This window comes from Bos taurus, chromosome 7 (genome assembly GCF_002263795.3).
Source record: "Bos taurus isolate L1 Dominette 01449 registration number 42190680 breed Hereford chromosome 7, ARS-UCD2.0, whole genome shotgun sequence".
In the NCBI taxonomy this organism is placed as follows: domain Eukaryota; kingdom Metazoa; phylum Chordata; class Mammalia; order Artiodactyla; family Bovidae; genus Bos; species Bos taurus.
In genome coordinates, this window is record NC_037334.1 from 21,353,756 (window position 1) to 21,366,024 (window position 12,269).

Here is a 12,269-nt window from a genome sequence, read left to right on the forward strand (position 1 = left end):
CAAGGCTTTGTCCTCTGGTTTTGGTTGTATGGCAGCGTTGGCCTCCCCAAGCTGGAGAGGGTCCGCATCACCACTCCGCAGTGGTTGGCAGAACTCGCCGGCGCAGCTCTGTGGGCTGGGAGTCTCTTTCTGGGAGAAAGTCACGTCGCTTTCTGTGCTAGGTGTCGCGCTCTTCAGGTGTTTGGCTTCTTGTGTCGGTTTTGGTAATTTGCATCTTTTAAGGAATTTGTTCACTTCTCCTAAATTGTTGAGTTTATTGACGTGCCATTTTTCGCGGTATCCCTGATTTTCCTTTTATTCCCTGTAAGCTCTGTCGTGATGACTCTTCTTTCACAATTTTTCTCCAGATTGTATCAGGATCCAGTCAGGGTTCCACCTTGGGATCAGCAGATTCCCCCTCCATCTCTTTTTCCCCCACTGCAATATTTTTTGTTTTCATTTTTTGTGGGGGTGATCTCAGTCCCTGTCCAGGCATTGGATCCTGGCCCTCAACAGTTAAGGCACCGAGTCCTAGCCGCTGGGCCACCAGAGAAGTCCGGCAGTTGAAGAAACCCTGTTATTTGTCTTGGGATTAGTTCATTCTTCAAATAATCGTTCCCTTTTATTTCTGGTGGATGCATTGCTTTTCAGACTCTCTGATTTAAGCTGATTGGTGTCCTAGACCCTGTAACACGTTAAATCCATTGAGCTCCCAATGGCCAGCGTTGTTTAAACGCGAAGCAACATGAAACTTGTGTAATTCGTAAGGACAGCATCCTCCTAAGACCATGTCTTTACATTGTTTGTTTTGAAGTCACGCCCCCCTTCAATCTTTCACATTTTGAGTTGAGTAGCCAGAATGTTTTGTTTTTGTATTTGCAGAGTCAACAGTGTTTAAGAACAGCATTGAGAGTACAAGATAGAGCACTAATTCTAGTTTCCTTTGCGTTTCAGATGGGTCTGTGAAGAAATCCCGGATCTCAAGCTTGCTATGGAGAATTACGTTTTAATTGACTACGATACCAAAAGGTAAGCAGAGTTGTGCCGGGGCTGCGTCTCCACCGGGGACGGGCTCCATGTGTGTGGACACAGGCTAAATTTAGACCTTCCTCGACACTGCAGGCTGATGGGAAGTTTCCTTTTAGACTTGGCCATAGCCAGCACGGAGTTATTTTGGTAGGAAATGTTTATCAAATATTGGCAGAGGCTGTCGGAGTGAGGACATAATTGGAAAGTGGGATCGACGTGTGTAAAGCTGGAGTTGCTCTCTCCACGGCAGCGACTGCTGTCGCTGGCCTAGCTTCTCAAGCCTCGGTCCCCAGCTCCAGCCAGGTCTCATATGGTTTTGGCTGCTCCCTGCAGTTTCCTCAGGCACATCCTGGATCTCCTAGAAAAGTCCTGTGGGTGGGGAAGGGCGAGGCCGGGTCTGGAATGCCTGCCTGGAATTCCTTTTTGTTTTTCTTTGAGAGACTCTCCTGCCTCTTTCAGCTCTTGGCAGGCTCGCTTTGATCGCTCACAGACTGTGGGCCTAGGTGACTACTGTGGGCCTAGGTGACTGCTCTTGACAGAGAAGGTGGCCCCAAGGTGCCTGCAGGCCCCCGCGCAGGCTGAGTGGTCTCACTCCTGTGTCTGGAGGACTTGCCGGACTCAGTCAGCCCTAGTCCCTTCCCCTCACTGCCCACCTCCTCCCGGTCCGATAATTGGCACAGGTGGCTGTTACGGGTTCAGGTGGCTGGGTGCATGCGTCGGCCCTGACTCCAGGGTGCAGGTGCCTGTGGACGCTAACCTTGAACGTCGGTCTTGAGATCCACACGGTTCACATTTCCTGGTGGTCAAGGGCCGAGTGCCTGGCTCAAGCAGTGGAGTGTTGAGAGGTGCTTCTGCTTCAAGGTGCTTGCGCAGAGAGGGGGAGTATCGAACCTCCTAAGCAGACTGAAAGGATTCCGGGTTGGGAGAGGGCAGGCGCAGTCTGGTGGCGACTTGCTACCCCCCGCAACCCAAGTGACCTCAGAGTCCTGCCCAGAGCAGGGGTCTGTGAGGGCAGGGCTGGCACAGCGGGGCCCAGGTGCCAGGTTCCTCTGAGCCTCCATGTGTGTGCATTCTCCCAGGAGAAGGTATGCCAGGGTGTAGTCAGGGGCTCTGATGGGGACATGGAAACTGGAGCACAAGGAAGGAATCTGGGAACTAGTGCGTGTTTTCTCCCTGAGGACAGCCAGATCGGAGTGTTGGCACTTGCCCTGGCTGCCCACTACTGGCCTGTGTTCCCAGGGTCCCTTTTGGGCTGGCATTGGGCTGGACTCCTCCCTGAGCATACAGTTAGCTCCTCCAGAATGGGTTTCCCACCTCATCGTGTCAGCCTGCTCCCGGCATATTAGAGCTGTGTGTCCCCTCGCTGTCTGTGTGGGGTTTCACTGGCCTCGCCCACGTCTGCTGTTTCCCGTTATCGAGGTCTCTGGCTTTTCAGCTTCTGCTGCTATTCTCAGATTGACGTGCCATGTGGTTACAGGTCCGTTTAGATCCCTTTGCTTCTGTTAGAAAAGGAAGTGCACTTAAGCTCTTGGGGTCCATCCAGGGTCCAGGGTCGAGGGGTCTTGATGCAGGTTGAAAGAGGCTGTGGGTGGGTGCCCCCCCTCCATGTCTCTGCATACATCTCAGGGGTCCCTGGGCTCTTGGTGCTCACTGGGGAGCAGCTATCTTGCTGCCCAGCATGTGGGTGGCGTTAGGAGACACACCCCAAGTGACCGCCCCCTCCTCCGTGCAGCACAGATGCCGGGGTAGACCCCTCGTGCGGTGAGCATTGAGCCGCTCAGTGCGGGTACTGACAAACATGGATGCCCCAGATACCCTCTGGGAGAACCCGGGTTGGGGGTTTCCATTGAACACTACCCCCTGATGTGGGGAGAAGCCGAGTTGACGACTCCCTCACTGGATCTCTGACGCGGACACTTGTATCTGGGCGAGTGTCAGCAATTCACACTGTTAGGTAAATGGAAGCCACACCAGCAGGAAGGCGGGTGTTGACCTCTGTCTGCAGGGTTGGGGTGTTGATTATCGTCCCCTCCCACCCAACTAGCAGAGCCGGGAGCCCTCCCTGCCTGCAGTGGCCCTTGGCACCCAGCTGTCCCCCAGCCCTGGGGCAGCGGGACTTCCTGCATCTACAGGTAGGGGTGAGGCCAGTCTTGGTCTGCCTGCCTTGTTCTGTGAACAGCTGTGATGCTCATTCCTCACCCGAGCCCTCAGGGCACAGTGAACTGAGGCTCCCTCCCCATGGCCTCTGCCCCCTCCCCTGAGGCCTGGTGGCTTGTTCTGAGCCCAGCGGTGACCAGTGCCTTCCCTTGCTTGTTTTAGCTTTGAGAGTATGCAGAGGCTCTGTGACAAGTACAACCGGGCCATCGACAGCATCCACCAGCTGGTAGGTGGCCTTCACCCTCACCTCGGACCTGTCTCATCATCTTGGCCCCCCGAGCTGTGGTTCAGGCCCCCTCCTTGCCCATCAGGTCATGGTGTAGGGTCTGCAGTGTCCCAGGGTGTGGACCCTATGGCCCGGGGCTGGAACTGTGTTGATGCAGATGGCTGGGGCTGAGCTGGCCACGTTGCCTGCCAGGCGATCCCAGCCCTTGTGGATGCCCTGGGAGCCGTGCTGAGCCAGCCAGCGACAGGGAACCTTCCTGGGGCTTCTCCTCCATGGGTGCTCTGGGTGCCAGGACAGACCAGCTTGTGGGGAGAGCAGTGCCAGGGAGCTTGCTCTGCCCAGGTCCCAGCTGCACGTGCATGCATGCACACCCCCACACATCTGTACATGCACACACTCCATCTACACACATGCATGTAGGTTCACACCACTGGCACACACAGTCAGGCTCACACACGCTCCTGCGCACTCGTGTCCCCACTGAGGTGGGGCAGCGGGCTGGGTGGTGTGGCCCTGCAAACTGTGTGTGTGCCCTGTCGCAGTGGAAGGGCACCACACAGCCCATGAAGCTGAACACACGGCCATCCACGGGGCTCCTGCGGCACATCCTGCAGCAGGTCTACAACCACTCAGTGACCGACCCTGAGAAGCTCAACAACTACGAGCCCTTCTCCCCAGAGGTGTATGGGGAGACCTCCTTCGACCTGGTCGCCCAGATGATCGATGAGATCAAGATGACCGAAGATGACCTGTTCGTGGACCTGGGCAGTGGTAGGTGGGGGCTCTTCCCCCCTGCCCCTTTCCCTGCTCCTTGTGCTTGCAGGATGGCCTCCTCATGAGGAGAGGTTCCAGGGGCTGGGGCCTGGCGGGTGCCCGTGGGTGTGCCATGTTGCCTGAATGAAGAAGCCATGGGCCACATTGTCCTGGTGGGACTGTGCAGGTGACAGGCTGCCCAAGGGGCTCCCTGGCCTGTGGTTGGGCTGCTCTGTCAGGAATCCCAAGCACAGCACTCTGGGGTCGCCACTGCTCCCAGTAACCTACTCACAGACCCCAAGGTCCCGTCCCATATGGCGTGGCCTCCACACTTGAGAAGGGCTCTGCAGATGGACAAAGGTGGCTTCTCTGGTGGCATTGTCATTGGCTTAAACTCTGAAGTGTACAATTCATATTCTAATAAGCGTACACACGGTTGAAGGTTATTTCTAGAAAAGACCGTGTGTCAGAAGGCTTATGATTTCTGAAAACTGCCGGCCTCCTCAGACCCCAGGTCCCCTAGCTTCTCCTGTCCCCCGGGAGGGACCCCATGTTCTCTCCCTGTTTACCCTATGTTTCCAAATAGAGGCTTGTTTCCATAATTGGACTCTGTTCTGTTCAAAATGGGAAAACTTGGGGCTCCTGACACTTTATTTAAAGTGCATGTGGCCTGAGTTCAAGCAGGAACAGTTTCAGAAGCCTCCTTTGTCTGTGAGCTGAGTGTCCATAAATCCTGCCGTGTCCTGCGGGCGTGTGCCGTGTGAGGTCTCCCGCCACCATTCTGGGCCGCTCCTGACTCAGGTGGACGGTGGAACATGGTTCATTGGTTGGGGGGGGCTTCCTCCCAGGGGTCACTGTGCCTCGAAAAGGCGTGTCCGCGTGTGCACAGTGAATGCCCCGTGGGGCCGTGGACCATGGCAGGTCCCAGTTGGGTGGCCATAGAGCATCTTCTTTGTGATGAAATGGAGCACGGCTGGGTTGGGGGTAGGGGCGGTGCTCAGCCCATGGCCTGGGGCATTTGAACACATTCTGTGACCCCAAAGGACACTCGGGGACTTTCGCCAAGAGGCCATGGCCTCTGCCTAATGATCTTGTTGTCATGGCCCCAGCGGCTGGGTGTGTCCTGCTGTGCGTCTGACCCCCCTGTCTCTCCCCCTGAAGGAGTGGGCCAGGTTGTGCTGCAGGTTGCCGCGGCCACCAACTGCAAACATCACTACGGTGTAGAGAAAGCTGACATCCCAGCCAAGTACGCGGAGGTGAGTGGCCCTGGGCCCTGGACGCAGCCACATCTGTGTCACTTTTGTTTCCAGCCTTGGTGTGCAGCGACCTGCAGGATAGGGGGCAGTCTGTGCTGGGGTTGAGGGAAGGTCGGGGAGGGGGTCCTTGCTTCATGTGTCCCTGAAAGACTTGCGGCCGTGTCCCCTGGTTCCCCTGGCGCTGGGGCTCAGCTGGCATCACCCTTGTGCCAGTATCTGCCGGGGGTTGGGGTAGGGGAGGCAGCAAGGTCTGAGGAGTGCGCGTCTCAGTGGTGGTGTCGCCATGGGAAACCGTTTAGAGTTTGTGGTTTGCACGCCTGCCCACTATGGTTCCCTGCGGTCAGGCTCCTTTGCCGAGAATCCTGGAGCGGGGCGGGCATGGGGAGGACAGGGGCGCCCTCCTGGCCACCGGGTCCCTGACGGGCTGTCTGGTTTGGCTCTTTGCAGACCATGGACCGAGAGTTCAGGAAGTGGATGAAATGGTATGGAAAAAAGCATGCAGAATACACAGTGAGTGCCATCGCTCCATGCCCCCTCCCCGGCTAAGGGTGCAGCCCCGCCCTCTGCGCCGCCTCCCCTGACCCGCCGCCCCTCCTTTCCCTGCCCGGAGCCCCCTCCCCACCACTTTCACTGCCTCCTGGCCACCTGCCGCCTCCTTTCTGTGGGCCTTGTAGGCAGTCGACTCCTCCGGCCCCGCACTCTGCCCCACTTCTCTTCCTCGGGCACCCAGCGGTGCCTCGGGAGCACTGGCTCTTTCAGGACCACGTGTGGGGGCGGTGGGGTGTGGGCTGGCCAAGGGCATCTTTCTCGTGCTTGCCCCCTGCCCACAGCAGTGAGGCCCCACCGACGAGCTGGCCTGGTGCCACTGCCCCTGTGCCCCTCTCCCTGCATCTGTCAGCTCGGCCTTCACTGCCGAGGTTCTCTGGGTCTCGCTCCTGGATCCTGATGTTCTGGCCTCTCTCTGCTCCTCTTGCCCGGGTGTCCAACTCCATGTTCTCAGCTCCAGCACGTCTCTGTGCCCAGGGCTTTGACAGCCACTGCAGGTTTCAGTGGCCTGTGGACATAGGGCTGCCATGCAGCCTCCATCTTCAGGACTGTGGCCGGGGCATTTCAGGGGGAAGGTCCCAAACCGGCTCTTCAGCACACACTTCACTTCTCGTCCCAGGTCCCCCAGGGCCCCAAGCTCCACCTGGCTGCGATGTGGTCTTCCTGGTCCCTCTGAAGGTTCCTGACATTGCTTGTGTCTTGCTCTTAGGGGTCCTGGGGGACAGGGGGCTATGGGGCCAGAGCTAGCATTCCTTGTTGCCTCGGGGAATAGAATGGTGCGTGTGATTCCAGAGGTTGTCCTTGTTGCCTCGGGGAATAGAATGGTGCCTGTGATTCCCGGGGGTGGGGGGCCAGCAGGAGAGACAGGGTTTCGGCCCTGGAGCCACCTGACTGGTTCTCCTTTCAGGGATGGCACCCTCAGTATTGATGTGAAAGTCCAGTCTCAGCTCACCTGGATTTAAGATATCTCATAGGTGGTCCTTGATTGTGTGGTTCATCTCTAGGCCTGTGGTTTCTTTTGGGGTGATTCTCAAGGGGTGTGAGGTCTGGTCTAGATTCATCTCTCTCTGAGTGGACGTCCAGCCATCCCATGCCATCTGCTGCAGAGACTGCCCCTCTCTGCTGAGCCATCTCTGTTGTGTCATCAGCGGCCATACTCAGTGGGTGCTCTGCTCTCCTCCGTTCCACGCTGGCACCCCCCCATCCCCACCCCCACCCCCGGTCTGCTCTCAGCAGCCCTGCCATGATAGCATCGTGGGAGTCAGCCCAGAGTCCAGTAGCTTCAGGCCTCCAGCCTCATTCTCCGGCCTAGGAGGTGAGCCGTTGACTTCGTACGCGGTCTGTTAACGGCTGATGAGGCCTTTATCTGCAGCCTTGCTGTAGTTGCTGGTATTACTTCTGGGTGACTGTTGTTGTGGTTGTTGATTGTTTTCGTTTTTTTCCATAGAATAGAAGATTTGAAGGTTGAGCTAGCCTTCCAGGCCTGAGGTCAACCCCATCTGGCCTTGGGAATGGCTCCTTTTTGTTGTGGGTATTTGCAGCCCAGGGGGATACTGGTTTCCTCCTCTCCTGAGTCTGACTTTGGCGTCCAGGTGATGCTGACCCCGTGTCGGGAGGTTAGCCATCACCCTCTGCTTCTCCCTGCTTTCCCTGGGCCAGGACTTGCCCATCTGCAGTGTGGGCCCAGCTCCCCTCCCCTTTCTCTTGGTGGGGTTTCTCACAGGTTTCTTCCCCTCGGTGAAAGGTGAGGGGTGTCACCCCTGGCCCCCATGTCCTCCCACGCCTGCAGTCTTCTAGTGTTTGTTGCTCAGGCTGAGGGAAATTAGTCCAGTTCATTTCTGTTTCCGAGAAACTTCTGTCCTGTCCCCAGTCCCACTGGTATGCTGATAAGAGTTCCTGGATGGCTTGCCGTTTTCCTAAGGCCTCACAACCTCCTCAGAGAAGGCGATGGCACCCCACTCCAATACTCTTGCCTGGAAAATCCCATGGATGGAGGAGCCTGGAAGGCTGCAGTCCACGGGGTCGCTAAGGGTCGGACATGACTGAGCGACTTCACTTTCACTTTTCACTTTCATGCATTGGAGAAGGATATGGCAACCCACTCCAGCATTCTTGCCTGGAGAATCCCAGGGACAGGGGAGCCTGGAGGGCTGCCGTCTATGGGGCCGCACAAAGTCGGACACGACTGAAGTGAGTTAGCAGCAGCAGCACAACCTCCTAAAACGCAGGTCTTTAAAATTATAAAGTGCTTCTTGCTTCTGATGAGAGGGCCAAATGGTTGAAACATGTGATGTAAAAGCCTGGTTGATTCAGTCCCCAGAATGCCCCGTGGACCCACAGCAGCCTGCGGTGCTTGATTCACAGTGTGGTTCTAGCTGCTGGCACAACACCCACGGCTGGAGGCCAAGGCGAGGGTGAAGCTGGTGGGCTGCCTGCCTGGTGGGTCGCTGCTCCCTGCCCCCTCTCTTGGCAATGTCGGGAGTCAGTGCAATGTGAGAGGAGGGTGATTGGGAGATGGTGGCATGTCAGCTGGTGCACTGGCGGGGCCCCTGCGTGGAAACCTTGTTCTCTGCCTCCTGAAGGCCAGGCACTCATCAGGGCCCTGCTCTTAGGCCCCACGAGGTGGCTGCGAGCAGAACTTGGCTCTGAGGACTCTTAAGTCGTGGCTTTGGCTGCTGTGTCTGGAGCGGCAGCCGGCAGTGCCTCTGGTGTCCAGGCAGCCCCACTCCAGGAAGGCGTGGTGACAACTCCGGCCCAACGCCTGGACTTGGCGGGAGCTTGCGTGCTAGGTCTGGGGAGGCCCTCCTCGAGGTTCTGTGTGGCTTCGAGCAGGTGCCTGGTCAGCAGGCAGAGTCCTGCCTCCATCACTTGATGATAGACGAGGGACAACAGACACCCTAGCCTGTGTGTTTACTTGCGGGCGCCGGAGCCTCCTCCTGGGTCCCCCCTCCTGTTGAAGCCCTGGGCCCTCTCTGTGCCCGGCTTCTGCCTGTGTCCCCAGCACGTCAGGGTGCCCCTTTGCCTGGGGACGTCTGAGTGACCGCATGCCATTGGTGCCTGGTGGCAGGCCTGGCACAAGCAGGTAGTTCTAGGAAGTGCCGCTGAAGGACGTGCCCCCAGCCAGGTGGCAGCGTGGACCCCAGTGGGCAAGGCTGCCCTCGGGCTGGTGCAGTCAGGTTGGCAGGGATCTGGTGCTGCTGACAGGCCGCCCAGAGCACGAGCCCTGCCCTCCTCCAGTGGCTCTAGCACACAGCAGCTCCGAGGGACTGGCTGGCAGTCGGGCACTGCTTCTGAGCCTGTGGCTGTTCCAGGGCAGGTGGCAGGGTGACTGAGTCTGGGGCAACTGTCGCTGGCTCCCACCCTGTGGCTTTGGGTGGGGCCTCCCCGGGGCCCCCCGGGAGGGAGTGCTTTCTGCAGGGGGAGCATGTGCGCCGTGTGGTGTGGGTGGTGGCCATAGGCGGAGGCCTGTGGTGAGGGGGCCTGCACCTGCCCTGTCTGGTTCTCGACCTGGAGCAGGGACACACCGGGGGTCTCCCTGGTTGGGGAAGGGCGGTCACACAGGGCAGCCCTCATGCCGGTGTGGGGTGGGGCCATACGTGACCCTCCTCCCCGCACGTTCCTCTGCAGCTGGAGGTCTGGGCCAGCTGGGCCGGTCACAGTCCTCAGTGGGGGCGACAGGAAGGCTGTGCTTATCTTCCTGTCACTGTTAACTTGGGCACGTGGGCCCCAGCGACACAGAGCTGGCCTGGTCAGTCCCTGTCTTCAACCAATTATGGCCTGCCTGTGCCAAGAGGTGGTAGGTAGCCAGGTGGCCAGGCGGGTGGGACAATGGCTGTTTTCTTGCCTTGATCGTGAGGCCACCTCGGAGCAGTGGTGCTGTGGCTTCAGTGGTTTTCCTTGGGTGGGTGAGCCCCACAGAGAGGAGCTGCATTAGGCTGGGCTTGAGGGAGCCCGGGACACAGCAGTCGGCTGTCCTCACCTATTGGTGTGTTAGAGACAGGACAGAGCAAATAGAGGAAGGAGGCAGTGGATGAGTCCCAGGACCAGGCATGAGCTTTTAGTAGGGCTGAGCTCCCTCAGACAAGACGTGACAGCACCAGTGACGTGCAGTCCCCGGGGGGCTCATACAGACCCCGTGCCCAGATGAGACGTAACGGCACCGGGGAGGTGTGGTCCCCGGGGGCTCACACAGACCCCATTCCCAGAGTTCTTGCTGGGTGCCGGTCATGCCGGTGTTGCTACCTACCGTGGCCAAGACCCCAGACTCCAAGAGGATGTGAGGTGTTTGCACGGACTGTGTGGGAACGCTGAGCACCCTCCCCAGGACACAGCCCTAGGCCTGCAGCATGAGATTTCTCCTGCACAGCATCACAAGGATTTTGAACTTGAATCGGTGCCCAGCCCCACTGGGCTGTGTGCAGGGAGCATTGGCAAACTTGGGAGACCCAGAGATGCATGCCCTGGACATGGACAGCCCTCCGCCAGCTCCCGGACCCTTTAGGATGGCCGCTTCTCTTCTACCCAGCAAGGCTCGGCCCCTCCCACGCTGGGTGGTTTCTGTGTGCAGGGAGGGTGCTGAACCCACAGCTGCTCTGCCTGGGCGCTGCCCGTTGGAAGGACCTCTGCTGGGTGGTGCTACCCCATTGCTGCCTGGAGGGCCTCCCGGTCACCTGAGGGCACTGGTGGGAGTGCAGACGGGGGCCCGTCAGCAGTCACCCCCACCTGCTCCCCCGAGGTGCTCTGCCTCTGAACTTGCCTGTTCTGGACATTTCCCATCAGTGAAATCACATCCTGTGTGTCCTTCTGTGTTTGCCTCTCACTGAACATCATATTCTCAGGGTCCATCCACATGGTAGCGAGTGCCAGGGCTTCTGAGGAATGCTTCTGGGTGTGGGGGGATATGTGTGTATCTGCTTGTCCATCAAGCAACACGTGCACTGTCCACACCTGTGCTCCGTGGACAGAGGTGTGCGGATGTTCCTGTGGGTGGACACTGGGAGTCGGATGATAACATTTTTTGAAGAATCATAAAATCAGATTTCTTGGTTTCTGAAATGTTACAGTTCTGGACAATGAGGTTAACGAGACTTGTGTTGTCTCAGATGCACTTTGGCCTCAAGGCAAAATGAAATTAGTCCTCTGAGGGAGACAGTAGTGGGAGCAGTACTGGAAACGTCAGGATGCCCCCGGCACGGGGAGACCGCCCACAGCAGTGTGGGTGGGCGCTGGGCTGCACCCGGGCGCCCTGATGCTGTCACAGCCCTTGCAGTCCAGCTCTGTGGCACACGGTCACCCTGAGGTGCCCCCTGCTGGCCATGCGTGGACATGGCGTTGGGACTTTCCAGCACCTTTTCCGGTGCTCTAGCAGCTGTGTCCGCGTGCATGGTCAGCCTGTGGCTGTGACCCTGGCCTCTTCCAAATCCTCCCAGTCAGGGCCTCTGATCATTCCATCTCTTTTTGGGGGGCAGACGGGGGTGGGACACAGAGGCAGCGAGACCCCAAGTGATGGGTTGTCCCTCTTATCTCCTTTCAGCTGGAGAGGGGGGACTTCCTCTCGGAGGAGTGGAGAGAACGGATTGCTAACACAAGGTACAGCCGGGGCCTGGGGGTGGGGCCGAGGGGCCGGGCTGGCAGGGGCGATGTGGCTTTCCCTCCCTGAGGGTCACACCAGCAGACAGGGCCCCACCCCCCCGGCTCCCTGGGCTGGACAGCAGCAGCCACCGCCACCTGTCCTGAGCTTGCTGGGGGCCCCGCCTCTGTGTCCCTTGAGCTGGAGCCTGATCGGCACCCTCCTGGCACTGGCCATGGGGCCGTGTGCTCGTACACCTAGTGGCTCCCCGGGCCTCAGTGACCAAGGGGCGAGTGTGCCACGCGCTCTTGGCTCTGACCAGGGGAAGGGGTCACACTCGTTCTCTCTGACCTTGCGCACTCGCCTCCCCCTTCCTTCCACATGTGCTTGTTGCAGGGTGCCCTGAGCCCCGTCATTAACTTCTCGCTTACAGAGGTCTGACCCCATCTTTGATCTCAGTGAGGACGTCTTCCCTGAGGCGGGCACACTGTCCCCCTTTTCTCGAGAAAACATGCGGGCTTGAGGTGTCCCCCTCAGTCTGAGTGTGGTGACTCCGTTGCAGCTGCTGTGGGGCCTTTCCTGTGGGGCCCTGCAGCTGTATCTGGGCTCCACAGTCATGGTCATGGCGAGGAAGAGCTGGCTGAGGGGCCTACTCCCCAGCCTTGGCTGCCTACTGTCCACCTGGCCTGGAGAACCTCAAGGCCCCGGGCTCTGCCAGCTCTCCAGACGGCGCCCTTGGCACTCTGCTTCCAGT

The 12,269-nt window shown here is 58.7% G+C and overlaps 1 protein-coding gene across 10 annotated transcripts in view; it reads left to right on the forward strand.

The window, feature by feature from the left end:
* Window positions 1-12,269, forward strand: part of DOT1L (DOT1 like histone lysine methyltransferase) — a 54,446-nt gene that overhangs the window by 19,391 nt on the left and 22,786 nt on the right. For 7 of the 10 annotated variants that reach the window (XM_003586273.6, XM_024995042.2, XM_010807066.4 and 4 more), the window contains 6 exons: window positions 934-1,008; window positions 3,328-3,391; window positions 3,934-4,162; window positions 5,306-5,400; window positions 5,848-5,910; window positions 11,480-11,535. In XM_003586273.6, the coding sequence (XP_003586321.2) occupies window positions 934-1,008; window positions 3,328-3,391; window positions 3,934-4,162; window positions 5,306-5,400; window positions 5,848-5,910; window positions 11,480-11,535 (582 nt within the window). Of the gene's footprint in view, window positions 1-933; window positions 1,009-3,327; window positions 3,392-3,933; window positions 4,163-5,305; window positions 5,401-5,847; window positions 7,262-11,479; window positions 11,536-12,269 lie in introns of those variants that run through there. The other 3 variants (XM_010807068.4, XM_010807073.4, XM_059888689.1) reach the window with 3 other exon arrangements.